The 17,043-nt window shown below is 35.6% G+C and overlaps 1 protein-coding gene across 1 annotated transcript in view; it reads right to left on the minus strand.

Moving 5' to 3' along the window:
• Window positions 1-2,642: 2,642 nt before the first annotated feature.
• The window catches only part of LOC121319910 (protein piccolo-like), a 111,421-nt gene continuing 97,020 nt past the window's right edge, over window positions 2,643-17,043 (minus strand). The window contains exons 23-27 of the mRNA XM_041257867.1: window positions 16,232-16,367; window positions 14,611-14,672; window positions 9,110-9,244; window positions 7,402-7,547; window positions 2,643-6,785 (exon numbers count right to left, since the gene is read on the minus strand). Of these exons, the coding sequence (XP_041113801.1) occupies window positions 6,642-6,785; window positions 7,402-7,547; window positions 9,110-9,244; window positions 14,611-14,672; window positions 16,232-16,367 (623 nt within the window). The 3' untranslated portion in view covers window positions 2,643-6,641. The remainder of the gene's footprint in view (window positions 6,786-7,401; window positions 7,548-9,109; window positions 9,245-14,610; window positions 14,673-16,231; window positions 16,368-17,043) is intronic.

Here is a 17,043-nt window from a genome sequence, read left to right on the forward strand (position 1 = left end):
CCAATGTTTTAACTGTACAACTGTAAGTCAGAATTTAAATATTGTCCAACAGCACAACTTTTAGTCATACATTCAAACAGACTTTAAATGATTGTTATGATTTTAACCGAGACCCGTGCCTTGGGTGCCTCATATCTGGTTACAGCCTTGCATTGTAACTGTTAACATATAGTGCTTATACAGTGCTTAAAGAACGTCTACACAAATTTTGGATTGGATTTAGGTTGGGGCTCTGACTGGGCCATTCAAGGACATTTACCTTTTTGTTCCTTAGCTACTCCAGTGTAGCTTTGGCTGTGTGCTTTGGGTCGTCGTCATACTGAAAGGTGAACTTCCGTCCCAGTTTCAGCTTTCTTGTAGAGGGCGGCATGTTTTCCTCAAGGACTTCTATGTACTTTGCTCCATTCATTTGCCCTTCTATCCTGACAAGTGCCCCAGTCCCTGCATAACATGATGCTGCCACCACCATGCTTCACAGTAGGGATGGTGTTCTTTTGGTGATGCACTGTGTTGGTTTTGCACCAAACATAATGCTTTGCATTTAGGTCAGAAAGTTCCATTTTAGTTTTGACAGACCACAAAACGTTTTGCCACATGGCTACAGAATCTCCTGAGTGTTTTGGTTTTTGCATACTTCAAACAGGATTCAAGGGGGGCTTTCTTGAGTAAAATACAGGCCAGATGTGTGGAGAGCTTGGGATATTGTTGTCACATGCACACTTTGACCAGTCTTGGCCATGAAAGTCTGTAGCTCTTGCAAAGTTGCCATTGGCCTCTTGGTAGCCTCTCTGATCAGTCTCCTTCTTTCTCGGTCATCCAGTTTGGAGAGACGGCCTGATCTAGGCAGGGTCTTGGTGGTGCCATACACCTTCCACTTCTTAATAATCGGCTTGACCGTGCTCCAAGGGATATTCAAGGCCCTTGATATATTTTTATACCCATCCCCTGATCTGTGTCTTTCAACAACTTTGTCCTGGAGTTCTTTTGAAAGCTCCTTGGTGCTCATGGCTGAGTCTTTGCTTTGAAATGCACTACACAGAAGCCGGAACCTACAGGAACTGCTGAATTTATCCGGAAATCATGTGAATCACTACAATTTAACAACAGTGGAGGCCACTTAACTTGGTGTATGATTTTGAAGATGATTGGTTACACCTGAGCTAATTTAGGATTGCTATTATCAACCATGCTATTTCACCTTTTATTTTTAATTAATTTTCTACAAATTTCTAGAATTTTTTTTTTTTCACTTGGAAGTTGTGTGGTAAGATGTGTAGATAAATGAAAAAAAAATTTGAATGCATTGTAATTCCAGGCTATAAGGCAACCAAAGGTGAATATTTTGAAAGGGTCTGTAGACTGTCTATAGGCACCGTGTGTGTGTGTGTGTGTGTGTGTGTGTGTGTGTGTGTGTGTGTGTGTGTGTGTGTGTGTGTGTGTGTGTGTGTGTGTGTGTGTGTGTGTGTGTGTGTGTGTGTGTGTGTGTGTGTGTGTGTGTGTGTGTGTGTGTGTGTGTGTGTGTGTGTGTGTGTGTGTGTGTGTGTAAACAAGCCATAGTATAGCATTTTATACATGTTTTTCATTTGGTTTGTTTAGCACTTCCCTGCATGTTGTAATTTTAGGTATAGCATTGTGCAGCTATGCCACTGGAATGGGTTCTGCCATTTGGTGCTACTTGTGGTTGTACTACATTTGTTCTACATTTTATGCTGAAACACCTGTCCATTTTTGTGGTTTTACTATTACAAAAACAGTAACTTGAAAAAGATTGAAAAGTAAAAATTAGGTTTCCCAGAGCTTCTTAGCAAAAAAAACAAAACAAAACAAAAAATCCCTCGCTTCGCTTGACAGTCCTTCTTTATCCCCACCCCCCACTTTTAAACAAATGTCATTGCCCATGCATAACTGTATGTCAAATTCACATCTTGGGACGTCTGTATTACTAATCGTATATAGTATACTCTGTATGATATGTGTACCTTTAATTGAATGGAAATTATTCCTTGTTTAAAATGAAATTATATAATATAAAATAAATCATTGAAAACACAGGTATTCGGGAAGTTATGGAAGTATCTGGGAACTTCCTAAAACTGTGACTTCAGGTATTAAAACATTTTTTGTTTCAAAACGTTCATGTGCTTAATTTAACAGCCATGGAATGTAGTGCTAACCACACCTCCAACTATCTGTGTAAAAGTGCTAATTGCATTCCTGACAAGAGATTATTTAACAACCTTGAGTTTTTATGGAAAGAGTACTGTTCAACACATTAAGCAAGGCTACAAATAGAAGTGGACCTCAGCGTTATATGAAAGTTGTTTAAACACATTTTGTTGTTTATTGACTATGCTATATTACCAATAACTACTATGCCATTTATCCTTGTAATCTTTTCAAACCCATTACCAACCTCTAAATTAAAGGAGCTCAAACAGGGCTGTGTTAAAGTATTCTAGCTTAATTCTAAAGCTTATTGTTTGGGTTTCTGTATTTTGCCAGTGATTTAATGAAGTGGCTTGGTCCTTATAATTTTCATGGTTTTATATGGTTACATCACCACAAACAAAACGGACCACTTGGGAATTTAACAAGAGATTGTGTAATGGTTCGAATAAAGAAAATAATGTCCACAAGCATTTTTTAAATATTTATTATTTCGACAGAGGGAACAGCTTTTTGTACAGCACAAATTGCATAATATCTCAAGATACATCCTGTGTACAACCACAAAACCATGACATTCTTCTTTTTTTTTTACACAGATTGAAAACCCAGACAAGATTTACAAGCATATTTTTGTACAGTTATTATACTGCTTTAATTAAATGTATACATTTTTTTTTAATTATTTTTTTTTACATAGAACCTGGAAACAAAAATTGTATTAACAAGCCACCAACAAAACATGCAACATCCAATGTGAAAACATTGAAATTCTCCTGGAACTACTCAAGTTGTTATAATTTTTTAAAATTGTATTTATTTATTTGATTTTGTTTGTGTTTTTAATAAGCAAAACTTCAGGTTTGCTGTAGGTTCTGATAGGTTGACAGCACACACTCTATTCAGCCAATTAAATATTCACCTGAGCACATCACTAGACAACTATACAGATACAGTCAAAGAGAATCGTTTTTTCACATTCACATGCTCAATGCCAGACCAAAGTAATAAATATGTAAATCTCTTCTGGTAGAAAAAATTATATATATTTACAAGGTTATAAATAAAGAAACCACATTCTCACAATTCACAATAATTTTAAGACGCCTTGGTTTCTAGTTCACCAGAAAACGAGAGCTAAATATGGAGCACACATGAAGATTTAAGAAGATCAACCAATATCATTGAATGAACTTGTATGTGGATACAATTATCTAAGACCAAATAATATGTATGATATCAGCTGTTATAAACATTTATTTGTGAGTTTGTTCATTTCTAAAGTAACACTAATATTTGCCTGAATGAAATGTTCAACTGATAAATAACCAGGAAACAAATACTGTAAAAAAAAAAAAAAAAAAAAAAAAAAAAAAAAAAAAACTGTAAAATGCTGCATGAAATGACGACCAGCCAACAGAAACTGTACATTGATTTAAAACGTATAGGAAGGATGCTGTCTCCTTAAATCTGAGTACCGAAAAGCAACTAAGCAACTTACAATGGCAACTGTAAATCCACATTATTATTATAGATATTGCACGCATATCTTCTCATTAATAGGTCGGAACAGTTTGTAAACAAATATTTTGTGCTGCTGTTATCCCAAAACATGCCCTTTTCCTGTATGAATTCCTCTTCAATTGCTACCACATGAAAGCAACATAGGAACGCCTTTGTGAAATGGATAATATATTGCATGCAATAACATACAATGAAAAATACAAAGTATAACTTAAATTTATAGTGCACACCCTCCATGTGCAGCTTTTAAAACTTCAACCTGGCAGGTTAAAAAATATATATATATATATACAAACAGAAAGTAAGTTAATTCTCTATATAAGATTAGTTTGTCCAGACATAATTCTTGCTTATGTTTCATTTGTTAATAAAATGCATACAAGCACAATGTCTATTTTGCATAGAATTACTCCAACAGAACCTGTGAATTTCATTACGAAAAATTAGGTTGGTACATGTAAGCATGTTTTACTTTTAAACCAACCCTGTGCCTTTTAAAACTGCAAGAGCATAGCTGACAACTTTATTGATATTGATACAGATTTGAAAGTCTCAGGTCTCGTAGCACTGTGCCATAGAAGGCCAGTCAGATTGTTATTCAGTGTGCAATTCTGGGTCTTGTCCTCTTATATCATAGGGTAAAGGCAATGATCCTGACCCATTTAATTAGTTTTATTAAGGATAATAGAGACTTTCAGTCTTTAAAATTAATCTAGAACTGAAACATACTGGTCAATTTCATAGAAGTTTACAATCTATTTCTTCCACTTATTTATTACACTTGGAGACTGTTTTTCAGCAGTAGCACATGTACTGCACTGTGTATGTATGTATGTATGAATGTGAAATACCAGGAGATACCTTATGTTTCTTGGAGAATTGAAATGTCAAAATGGAACAGAACTGGTCTAAAACAGACCACAAACACATGTTCACCAATTGCAGTTTAATCACATCTACAGTACAACCGCTGTGGACTGCCTGCACTTCAGAATTAGACTATCTTCCACAGTACTCCTGTTTAACCACAACAAAAGTTCTGGGATACATCTTCTTAATGACGTGAGTGTAAATTCCACAACGATATTCAGGAATGTGTTTTATACATGTAAGGCTGGGAAACAATAATAGAAAACTACTTGAGGGCCCCAAGCTGCCACTTCCTGGCAGACAATTACAGATGACTATTTTTCAACCACACAGTGATGATTCCATTGTTTACATTTCTATGGAAACCATTAGCATACTTTTTTTTTCTTTCTTTTTTTACACTGGCAACCCTAGAGCTGCTTCACACCCTTTAAAAACAACAGGCCCTGACAATTTTAGTATTAAAGTGAATAATGGCAAATAGCCCTTCAAATTCTGCATTTGCTATCTGCTATATTTGACAGGGTTGTATATCATTTTTTGTAAACCTTAGACCATAGTTGTATTAGTAAATCATGGAAAGGTCTAGTCTTTACTTTTTATGAGGTAATTGTTTTCCTAGTATGTTATACTGCATGCAAATAATAAATATCCTATTAAAGCTTCAAATAAATAAGCATGGCCTTAAAAGTGCTTAGGGTGTTGAAAAGCCACTATGGTAATCCCAAACATTATACCAAAACACCTTGTTTTACCATAGGTGATTGTCTTTCTTCATTTACAATACAAAGAGCACTAAGTGCACCAAGAAAAAAAAAAATCTTGTTTAGCATCATTCATTTTATATTATAAAATGGCTTGGAAGATTTCAGCCATCTGAGTCGATAACAATATTCCATAGGTGTGTGACATTACAGTGTAAACATACAGTAGTGTCTTGTCAAAGCAGTTTAGTTTTTAAAATAATAATAAACAACAACAGCCCTTGTACTGTAATATACAGGTGTCTCAGGTGTTGCTTTACAGTGTACATACTCATAAATACTGGTATAGTATACCCCCAACCCTAGTTCAGGATTTTCATTGGCATATGTAACCCCTTTTTTCTGTATTTTCCTATGTCATATATTTATACTGTAAGATACTGAATAAACCTCATCTGTACTTAGAATGAATAGTGCTTAATAACATGAGGATGTCATCCAGGAATGTTTTAGCTTGTTGTTACTATGTAAAAATGCAGCGTGTTTGACATTTGAACTGGGCTACTCCTTTGAGGCGATATGCATTTAATAATTTGTGTTAGTAAAGAGAAAAATAAATGACAACCTGACCTATGTTTAGGACATAAGTAAACATTGATTCAAATCTGTAATAGAAAATATTTTTCTTCGAACAAATGCCCACTATATTGCAATTATTAAGTATATAAAAAAACAAAAAAAACAATAATTACATTGATTCCATGTATCAACATCAATTGGAACACATCTTGTCCCAGTAAAATGCATTAAAACTCCACCAATAAATCAGATATCACTGTAATAGTCTAGAATGCCACTTCTAAAGAAACTGCATCTGAAAACTTTGTTCCTGCCTTAATCTTTGTGCAATGCATTAATGACAGCTCTAGGTGTCAAGAAATGCACCTTCACACTATTCAGAAGTGCAATGTGCAAATTCTGTCTTGTGATACCCTGCACAAGTTTATACTGCATAAAATAAATATCTCCTTTGTGCCACGCAGAGAACCAGCTTGCTTTCCATTTTACGGCAACCAGCCTCTCGGGATTAACACCTTCCCATAGTTTTTTCTTCCTTGCTAGTTAAGTCACTGCTGTTAAATGTGATTTGAATTCCATTTACTTTTTGAAAGTACCTGTTTTTGAATTTGAAAGGTGTTATATTCTTTAACTCTTTCTTCACCTGGCCTCTGTGAAGTGTGGCAGCCTCAGTATGACTGGGACTTTCTCTCCCCACCCTTTTGGGGGTCTACTAGTAGCTAACAGTACAAAACCAATGGACCTGGATGTCTTTCCTAAGGAACAACATAAATATTGTGTAAACACCCTGAACAGTTGTTATGGGTGGCTTTGTGTGGAGCTGACCAACAGTTTGTGCCAGTTAACTACTCTTTTCCTTAGGTCCACTTTGTCAAGCCAGATGTAGGCCTCTCCAATCAGAGTCTTCTTCATGAACTTCCCTCCATTCGAAACCAGAAACATCTACAAGGAACAAGGTTGACATTATCTTAACCTTAGCTTAAGTGGATGTAAAACAGTCACAATTAGTGTCTCTATGTACAGTCAGGTATCTATTACCCAGGTTTTAATTCACCTCACAAATTACTTAAAGCTGATTAGCTTTCTTTCCTCAATTATTACAATGTGATACAAAAATCAATAAAAACCTGCTATTGCTTTTTAAATAAAAATGGTAGTAAAACTGTTTTTAAAAGGTAAAATATATAAGAATGTAGACCCATATTCTAAGCCTTTTTAAATCAGAACTATCACTAAATATTGGTCACATTTTAAAATAATGGCTGCCAATCTGTATGGATTACAAATGAACAACAGCTATTCCAACAGTGCCATTTGATTTTTTTTTTTCTCCAAAAGAATATTACTGTAGATACTTGACTTGCTTTAGTGTATCCTGCCTGTTCCTAAACAAACAGAAACTTTGATTTTATTTCTTCAAAAAAATGTAATCATATTTCCTTTTTAAACCAATATGTGTTATCTGTAAACAGTTTGTTTAGAAACAGGCAGGATACATTACAGCAAGTAAAGTATGTGCAGCAATATCCCTGACTCACAAAATAAATGTTACCATTACCTGGATAGAGTGCCCTGCTGGATTCATACTAAAACGAAATGTCTCATTAAACGAAGGCTCACGATCATGCCTGCACACTCTTGTCTTCTTCTTAATCACTCTCTTCTGCGTCGCTACGTTGAGCACGTACAGCTTCACATACAAATCTGCAAAAACATTGAAGAAGAAAATGAAGGTCTGTGGATGAGTTCTGCACCATTGTATTGATTATGATATGAAAGCTACCGATGTACAATGTAACACTTTTAAAACTGTATTGCACTGTATTTATTTGAGGTTATTGTTCAAATTAGGTTGTGCGGTTATATCAAAATGTTCTCTAACATTTTTCAAAAATTTTCCAGAGTAGTTTATTTCTGAGGGAGTCTCTAAGTAAGACTGAAGCAAAGTCTAAAAATGACCACTGTGGGTGCACTTGGGATGTGCACCAGTCATTTCTGCCAAATTACCATTGCATACCCAAAGTGTACCCACTGGTGATTTTAATACTTGCCAAACAAACATGCAACATATCAATGACAGCAGAAACAATAATACAGGATGATTAAGGTCCTATTTAAGAGGAACACACACACACACACACACACCCTATATATATGTTTTGATTCAAACACAGGCTCCCTTGAGAAAGATGTGTACAACGTATCGAAACGTTGGGCAGCTGGCTCTACAGAGGACAAAAAATGGAAACACCAATGTAAAGTCACTTAATAGGGCATTGGGCCATCACGTGCGGCCAGTACGGCCTGTTTGCGCCATGGTATAGCGTCTACCAGCCTCTGGAATTCTGTAGGAGGGATGCAACACCATTCTTCCACGAGAAAGTCAATCAACTCACGTCTTGTTGATGGAGGTGGAAAACGCTGTCTCAGGCGTCATTCCAGAATATCTCATAAATGCTCGATTAGGTTCAGATGACCATATCAAATTTCTCCACTGCTCGGTAGTCCATTGCCTGTGCTCTTTGCACCACTGGACTCGCAAACGTGCATTGCCAGATGTGATGAGCTGTTTGTGCACTGCAACCCAACTATGCTATCCTGCTCTGTGGAGTTCTCAGCAGACTGTTTTTGATGAAACTGGCTACTCGCGCTCCAGGTTGAAATTTGCAGTCAATTGATCTGCAGTTGCTTGCCTGTTTTGCCTTGCACTTTGAATTAATGCACGGATATCACAATCTTGGAGTATGCGCTTCCGCTCACTGTTGCCCTTTGCTGATGATGTCTTTCCCTCTGAGTTCCATGCCGACATCACCTTAGACACCGTTGCTCGTGAAACACCAACAAATTGAGTTGTCTTGGTCACTGAAGCTCCTGCCAAACACGCCCCAACAATCACCCCTCTTTCAAAGTCACTGCGGTCTCCTCTTGCAAAAATGGTAGCCATAATTATAGGCAACCAGGCCTGTTCAGCATTTTTATACATGACCCTAAGCATGCTGGAATGTTATTTGCTTAAATAACGCATGAGCCACACCTGTGTGGAAGCCCTTGCTTTCAATATACTTGGTGTCCCTCCTTTACCCAGGAGTTTTCATTTTTTTGTCCACTATCTGTGTGTATATATATATATATATATATATATATATATATATATATATATATATATATATATATATATATATATAATATATAAACATTTGGCCTTTTTAAAAAAAGCTATTAATAACTTTTACTGCCATTTTTCATTTAACAGCCTAATGGTTTACCTGGGAGATGATCAGGGGATTTAAATTTATAGGTGATGTTTCTACATTGAAGAATTTCTACTACAAGCTGTTCTCCCTCAGTCTTCATTTCTTTCTTCAGGGCAATTTTAATCTCCCCCATAATTTGGGTTTTCCCTATAGAGAAGATACAGTTTGGTTAGTTATTAAGGGCTCAACAGTAAAAACCAAATGGGACAAGTGCATTACAATGGAATTATTTAAGGACTTAAGAGTACAGTTTGGATATTTACATCCCACTTTGTCCACAAAAGTAGCATTTTAGACAATAAAAAATATTAAATTGAATGATTATTAAAAAGATTTGTTTTAAAAAATATCAGTGACAACACAGCTAGTAACTATTCTGCACTCATCTCTTACACTTAAAGCAAAACACTTTTGTAATATCTTCATCAATAAAGCAACTACATTAATATCACTGTTGGGAAATGTTAACCGATTTTTATTGTGTGAATGATTGTCTCGGCTGGTATAACTTACTTTATAAGGGCAATTTACTAAAAAAGCATCAGAAAAAAAAAAAAGTATGACCCAAAATATGTGTTACAATACTACATCATTACCACAAGAAATATTGAGACATATTGCAAACCTATATAAACAATGTATATTTTTATGCTTAATCTTGTATTTTTGTTTTAAAACAAATGGCACAAAAGTCTCAGACATCCAGGCAACTATATGTGCAGCTGCTCAGGTGGAAAGGGAACCCAACAGATATGCAAACTTTACTAAGTACAGTTTGCTAATGAGGTTTTGTGTGCTATTTGTACAGATAATCCGATACAAGCTTCCCCTTGGGAGCTCCATTCTTGATCTAGGATTAGGTACCTCAGCTCCAGAGAGCATGCTCATGGATTGAAGCAGCTCAGTCCCACTGGGCACCATCTGAGCAAGTTTATGTCAGCTATGTATAGGTATCATCATTTTACTGCAATGGGACCTAAACAGGCAACTAGCAGTTCCCTAAACTGTTGCAGGCTAATCACTATGGTTTAGGGGTGGTGGTGGTGTTGTGATGAAGTGTTTTATTTCTATAAATGCATTGCTGGTAAACACAACACCAAACTATATTATGGGCTTTTATATGTGTTAAAATGCAGTTGTTTAGTAATGGTTTGCTTTATGTAATAATGAAACCAGTTACAATAAATGTATTATTCTCACAGTTGCATTTTAATGTTTCAAGTCATCTAAAAAATGTCACGGAACATCTGCCCACTACTTTCAGATTATGAGTAGCCACATTTCTGAGTTATAAGGAAAAATAATAAAAAATATATTAAAAAAATATGCTACATAAAGATCACTGTTAAGATCAAGCTGTTTTGGACTGTTCTGAATACATTTACGGCACTATTGGTAAGACAGACAGCAACTGATAATCAAACAGGTTATGTAGTACCATAATGTGTCCACAAGATGGGGCTGGTGACAATTGTAGCAATGGCAAAAAAAAGTAAAATAATTCATTTAACACAGCATGCTCAGTAGTTCAGCTTCTTTGAGACTAAATTAACATGTTAAAGGGACACATCTGAACAGTGTAGGGACCATCTTGTGCATATTTGCCACATGTTTAAGCCTCATTACCTGTGCCAAGAATAACTGCAGAACAGAACAATATGAAAGGTTGGTGCTCTGTCAGAGTCTGCGAATCTCACCAGGGAGTTTGAATCTTAGTTTTAGGTTTCATTCAGAGTCAATCAGTAAACTGGAACAGCAGGTTTTCATATTCTATATAATTAGCTCTGCATGTCACTGCAGAAGTACACAGATTAAGCGTGTACCCCTGGCAATACCAAATGCTCAGTTACTGCAGAGATGGTGCATTTGCTTTTCGAGTTTGCAGAATTATGAGTCAGGAATCAGGATTGCGTTATCCAATGTTTGATTTTTTTCTGAAGCAGCTAGACTATCAATAGCCTCTGTGAAATCAAGAAAAGCTCTCTTCTCAAGAACAGTGATGAGCCAATGAGCCTGAGTCAATATTTAATCAACACGTTACCTGTCTGTAGGGGCTGTATATTTTAAAGTGAATATTTCTAGGTGTGAAAGTTTAACAAAACATAGATTACTGTAGTTTTGTTTAAGATTCCTATTACTTTAATTAATTTATTTAGGTTTGTATATTCAATTTTAGCATGACAATTATTTAAACATCTCTCCTCAGACACTGTAAACTAAATATCCCTATCAAGCGTGGCTGTGCAATGTCTTTTACTCTCACATAATGTTTTCCTGACCCCAAGCAAAGCCATGATAGCCAAGTGTAAATTGACCCCTTAGTGAATCTGTAATGCATTCTTAGTGCTTTAAACTGAGGTTACCATAGAGATTAGGAACAGACAAATAGGCTAAACATCTCTGCACCACTCGTGTCTAAAACAGCCACGTATTTGGTATTTTAACAATGGCTATTTTAGACACATGTGCAGCAGAAGGGCTTTTCATGTATATTGGATGACTATTTTTATTGCCCCAATTTACCAAATCTACAGTCCCTGCTGTCAGATATCACATATTCAGAAGTCTGTTTATTTGAAAAATAAGGAAAATACATTTTCTTATAATAATTATGTTGTGGCATGAAATCATCTACAAGTAAAACATACTTCAATCCTCACTAAGCTATAACACAAGGTGTCAACATATAGAAACATTCTGTCATTTATATATGACTCACCAGCATCCAGTGCTATCAGTTAAGAAACTAATTGCTTTATGCACAATAATAAACTGCAATAAGTGTTTTTTTTAGATAAATGAAAAGTCTTTTTATATTGAGTCTATACTATGAATGCATGACAGTTTGACAACCTGTAAATTCAGTTAATACTTTAAAGTGAAAAGTGTTGAATTTAAATCAAGGGCAGTAATGTTAAAACTTTACAATGCATTAGTAAGACCTCAACTAATATATTGTGTTCATTTCTGGTCACCTCGCTACAAAAAGGATGTTGCTACTCTAGAAAGAGTGCAAAGAGCGACCAGAATTATTCCGGGTTTAAAAGGTATGTCATAAGCAGACAGGCTAAAATAATTGAATCTAGTCAGTCTTGAACAAGGAAGACTATGCTGTTATCTGATTCAAGCATTCAAAATTCTAAAAGGCATTGAGAATTTTGACCCAAGGGTCTTTTTCGACCTGAAAAAAAAAAAAACAAGGACCAGGGGTCACAAATGGAGATTAGATAAAGGGCTAAAAATAGGAGGCACTTTTTTACACAGAGAATTGTGGGAGTGTAACCGGCTCCCCAGTAATGTTGTTGAAGCTGGCACCCTGGGATCCTTCAAGAAGCTGCTTGATAATATTCTGGGATCAATGAGCTGCTAACAACCAAACTAGCAAGATGGGCCAAATGGCCTCTTCTTGTTTGTAAACTTTCTTATGTTCTTATGGTCTAACTGGTTCTTAACAAAGAAGAAGATAGACTGAATTATTTAACTGGTACGTTTAATCTATGTTACTAAACACTTTTTTTTCTGCTGCATAACTTTTTATGCCATAATATATTTTAAGGCATGAAAGGAAAGAAGCCACATTGTGTGTTTCTTTAGCCCTGTGTAAGCATGTCCATTGCAAACCATTTTTCATGATGTCTTTGAGTGTAGTGTCAGGCTTGTGTAAGAGCATTTTACTGATTACCTTGCCTTCGATCTGCTAGATATTGCAGCAAATTCAATTATACAGCCAGCGCTGTTTGTTCACTTCAGATGCAGAACTCAAAGCCTTATTACAGAATGCTTTGCACTTGGACAGCAAGGTAGACTGTATGTAAAACAATACAAGTAAAACTGGTACCGGCAGAAGCATTGGACTGAGTAGCAGTCCTGATAATTATCCTCCGCTGATGATGAAATCCCCTATAAAGTAGATATAGTAAAAACAATTGATTGTGATGCCCTTATAAGTGGAAAAGAGTCAAACATGAAACATTAATGAGCAACTGCAGGGATGAAAATAAATCATCCCCCCTCCCCTTTATTAGAACTGTAAGGAACTGGCTTAAGGTAACACATTTTTTACTGTGAAATAAACCTCCTTAAAATACTGAAAGTAACAGTCGGTATGTTGGCACAAAATTGTTATTATTCAACTTTAAACAACATTCTAAAAAAGAACGAACAAGCATGAGCAAGGAATGCTGTCTCCTTTGAAATATCAAACAAGGAAACAATTGTGCTTGCTTTGCGCCGTGCCTCCTTCTGTTGGAGCTAAAGCAATTATTCAGTGCTAGCGATTTCCTTTTTTCCTATTCTCTCAGAGTATTTTCATCACAAAATACATTTTTTCATTGACAGATTCAGCAGACCGTTAGTCTCCAGACAGTCCCTGGACGTGATTCACATGTTTATCAAAAGGCAAGTTGATGAGCCATTGTCACTGTTAGCCAGATTGAATTTACTGGTAGAGGTGTATTGTTTAAGATTTAGCTTTTAAAATACTGCAACAAATTAGAGTAAGCAGCTTGAGGAATATAGTACAATACTAGCCACAAATCACAAGGAGTCATAGGTGCATTCATAGGTCATCAAAGATGACTGAAACATCCTAACTGGTGGTCCAACCTTATATCGTGATAATGTATATAATAACTCAGCCAGTATAATGATATGCTTCTAAATCAAGCCAACAAGCTGGACTTACGAGTTAGAGCACTTCAGTTCAGTCAAAGCTAAGAAGCCTCTCTGAGCAAGTTACAGTAGAGCTATAAAATGTTTTGTTCTTCCCTGTGGAATCAAAATGATAAAAATCACTGAAGCACACAACTCATAACCTGGTGGTACCGTTACAAAATAAACAGAATAAGTAAATCACAAATCATTTGTTTGCTAATTTTTATCTAAACCACAAAAAAGAAGAAAGTTTAACTTTTTTCAATCTCAACTTTATCTTGGATTGGTTGCTGTTTTTCATGTCTGAGATGAAACATAGATGTGTAGTGATGACCAGGTCCCTGCAATGTTACTTTTGGAATCTTTTCATATGAATTGAAATCATCTACTTGTATAAAAACACATAACAGTACATGTTTGTCTCTTCTCAAGTTTGTAATGTCAACCATTTAATCTTCATCACTTAATATTGTTAATATATTAAAGTAAAAATATTTTGATCTTGTAAACAATTAGTTATCTTCAAGACAGGTGTTTTTTTTTTTTTATAAGAAGGACTACCTAATACCCTACTGGACCTATCAACAGAGAAAATAAAAATGTATTACAATGTATAAAACTTGAAATGGTGTATTAGAAAAGCAGAATATTTTCCAGAATCCTTACACAGGCCTGCCTTCTTTTATGCATTTTTCATGTAATAAATTAACATAAGAGTATCTAGTTTGTTTTAATGTAAGCAATCAATTTGAAGAAAAAAACCCACAAAAGCACAAATATTTCAATGCATTAAAGAAAACTGCTTAAAAGCACTGTAGTTTTATCTAAACATATAAATAGGCTTGTAATCTTTTCTTTACCTTCTGTTTCTGATAGGCCCAGCCCTTGTTGCTTCTCAGCACCATTTGGAATAGTCTTTCCCCTTTGGAAAACAGCATAATAAAGAGTTTAATTGTGGAGTTGTGAGATTTAAACTCTCTGCAATGCAATAACTAAATAAATAAATACAAATAAATAAATAAATACAAATAAATAGTTTATGCAAGGAGATGTATTATGCTGACCATCAATTCACAATTCACTTTTTTTAATATAAGTCAATTTATAAATTGAAAATGTGTTACAGTAGATACATGTGGGAGAAATATGGACATATTTTGAAGCCTGGAGACACTTCTTAAAAGTCTGCTTCATGGGGGTGGAGTGGAGGCGGTTTTCAAAAATCAACAGTGTAGTAACAGACTACTCAAGAACTAGTATGTGCTGTGATTCAGGCTTTTCATCGTCTGGAATCTAATTATGCTGATTCCAGTGATTCCATTCAGCCTCCTGCACGCTTAGCTTTCAATACTGCAGAACATTGATTTGAGTATAAAATGAACAGTAGACGATAATGACCGACATAAGATATGCACTCAATTTAAAGAGAGGGGATGTGTGACACATAAAGCTAGTAAGGGCATTTTTAAAGCAGTTGTGGCCCAAGCAGTTGCTTTTGTTGTGAGTTATAGTTTCCTGCAAAATGTTATCAGTATAATTAATAGAAGTATTTTTAATGTGAGATTTAAAGATCAACAAACTGTATAGACAGTTTAGCTATGCATCTGAGTACTTTGTTAACAACAGGTATGCTGTATTTTATATTTGCCATTCTTTAACTGTTTAATATAAGGATATAAGGACTACGAAAAATGTAAGGACAAAAGTATCTTTCCCATCTTAAAAACAGGTGACATTTTCTGTTTTTAAATGTGTTTGCCAAGCAGGATGTCTGCCAAAGCAATAGCTTGTTTGTATTGTTGAGTTAATAATAATAATCACCAGTTTTGTTTGTATGAGCACTGCCATATTTAACAGGATGCACAGCATTTAAACCCACTGGCAACACTTTGTTTATTTATAAGTGTCAATCTGCTTCTAAAGAGCAGTTGTAACTAATTAATTTAGATGCTGCTACCTTTTTTTTCTTACTAACAGAAAATTAACTTCATTTTTTCTCTCTTTTAAAATACATATTATTCAAGCATGTCTTGAGTAAATGTGTGTGTCTTACCACAAGCCTGTCAGGTGGTAATATCCCAGCAGATATCTTGGTGTGCTTGTAAAGTTGCAAACATTGTCATGCAACTTCATATAAAGTGTGACCTACAGTAGGTGCATAGTTGAGCACTGTGAGCCATGGCATTCTGGTTTCAAATCCCTACTCATTTAGACTGATAAAGAACAAACTCAGTAGATTTACTTTTGCCTTAATTCTCCAACCCCCCCCCCCCCAAAAATTGTAGTGTCCAATTATTAGGCAAGCTCATGATCGCAATACTCACCCGGCCTTCTCAGTGATAGAACTTTTACAAGGTGGGACTGGGGAACCCATTGCTTCTAATCTACAGTACTACAATATTGAATGCTAGAGCAGTTAACATTTTTGGTTAGCCCAAGTGAACTTAACAATGCAAGGACGAAATAAACAACAATACTTACATTCGTGGAGCAGGAAAGATGTTGTTTTCCCCTGCCGTGGCGCTGCCTTCACTGTCTACACTGTATCCACTGCCAAAGCTGCTGATGGATGAGGCAGTCGAGACAGAGGAGTCAGTGGCTCTGTGGTTGGACCTTGCTGTACAAAGAGTGAACAGAATTTTAAAGTAAGGGATTTCAATCTATGGCTTTTCAATCTTTTTGTCATTGAAAAATGAAATTCTGGTGCACAGCTGAATTACAGGTTGGTAGAAATATTATTTGCTTTCAATCCAGTCGACATCAGGGGATATTTTACGTTCCACACTTTCGATATTTAATGTGCTGAATGTTGTCAGTATTTGCACTGGCACTGACACAAACCCTACCCTCATTCAACCTCATTTAAAGAGCTTGATCTGTGGGCCCAGAGGTCTGTAGTTAAAAATAAATAAATACATAAAATAAAAAAATCTGCTGTAAAAATAAATCTAAAGTAACGTGACAACAATAATACAAAATATATTCTGGACGAGCAAAGATCTGTTTTAGGTGAAAAAGCAATTAGCCTGCTTGTTGCTACTAATATGCGTATTATGCAAACTAGTCAAAGGGAAATCTGTTTTACATTTGCCAAGAAATTCAATGCTGTACCAATCAATCAGTTATTATGTTTTTTAGCAGATGAAAAACAGTGCTTGTCTAATGAGGCATCATCACTAACTACAGAATGCACATATAATCAGAGATGCTTACATAGACATACAAGCATGTCTTTGAGCACGTTACCTCCTGCGTACAACCCATACTCACTCAAGCACACAGTTACACTCACG

This window comes from Polyodon spathula, chromosome 8 (genome assembly GCF_017654505.1).
Source record: "Polyodon spathula isolate WHYD16114869_AA chromosome 8, ASM1765450v1, whole genome shotgun sequence".
NCBI classification, from domain to species: domain Eukaryota; kingdom Metazoa; phylum Chordata; class Actinopteri; order Acipenseriformes; family Polyodontidae; genus Polyodon; species Polyodon spathula.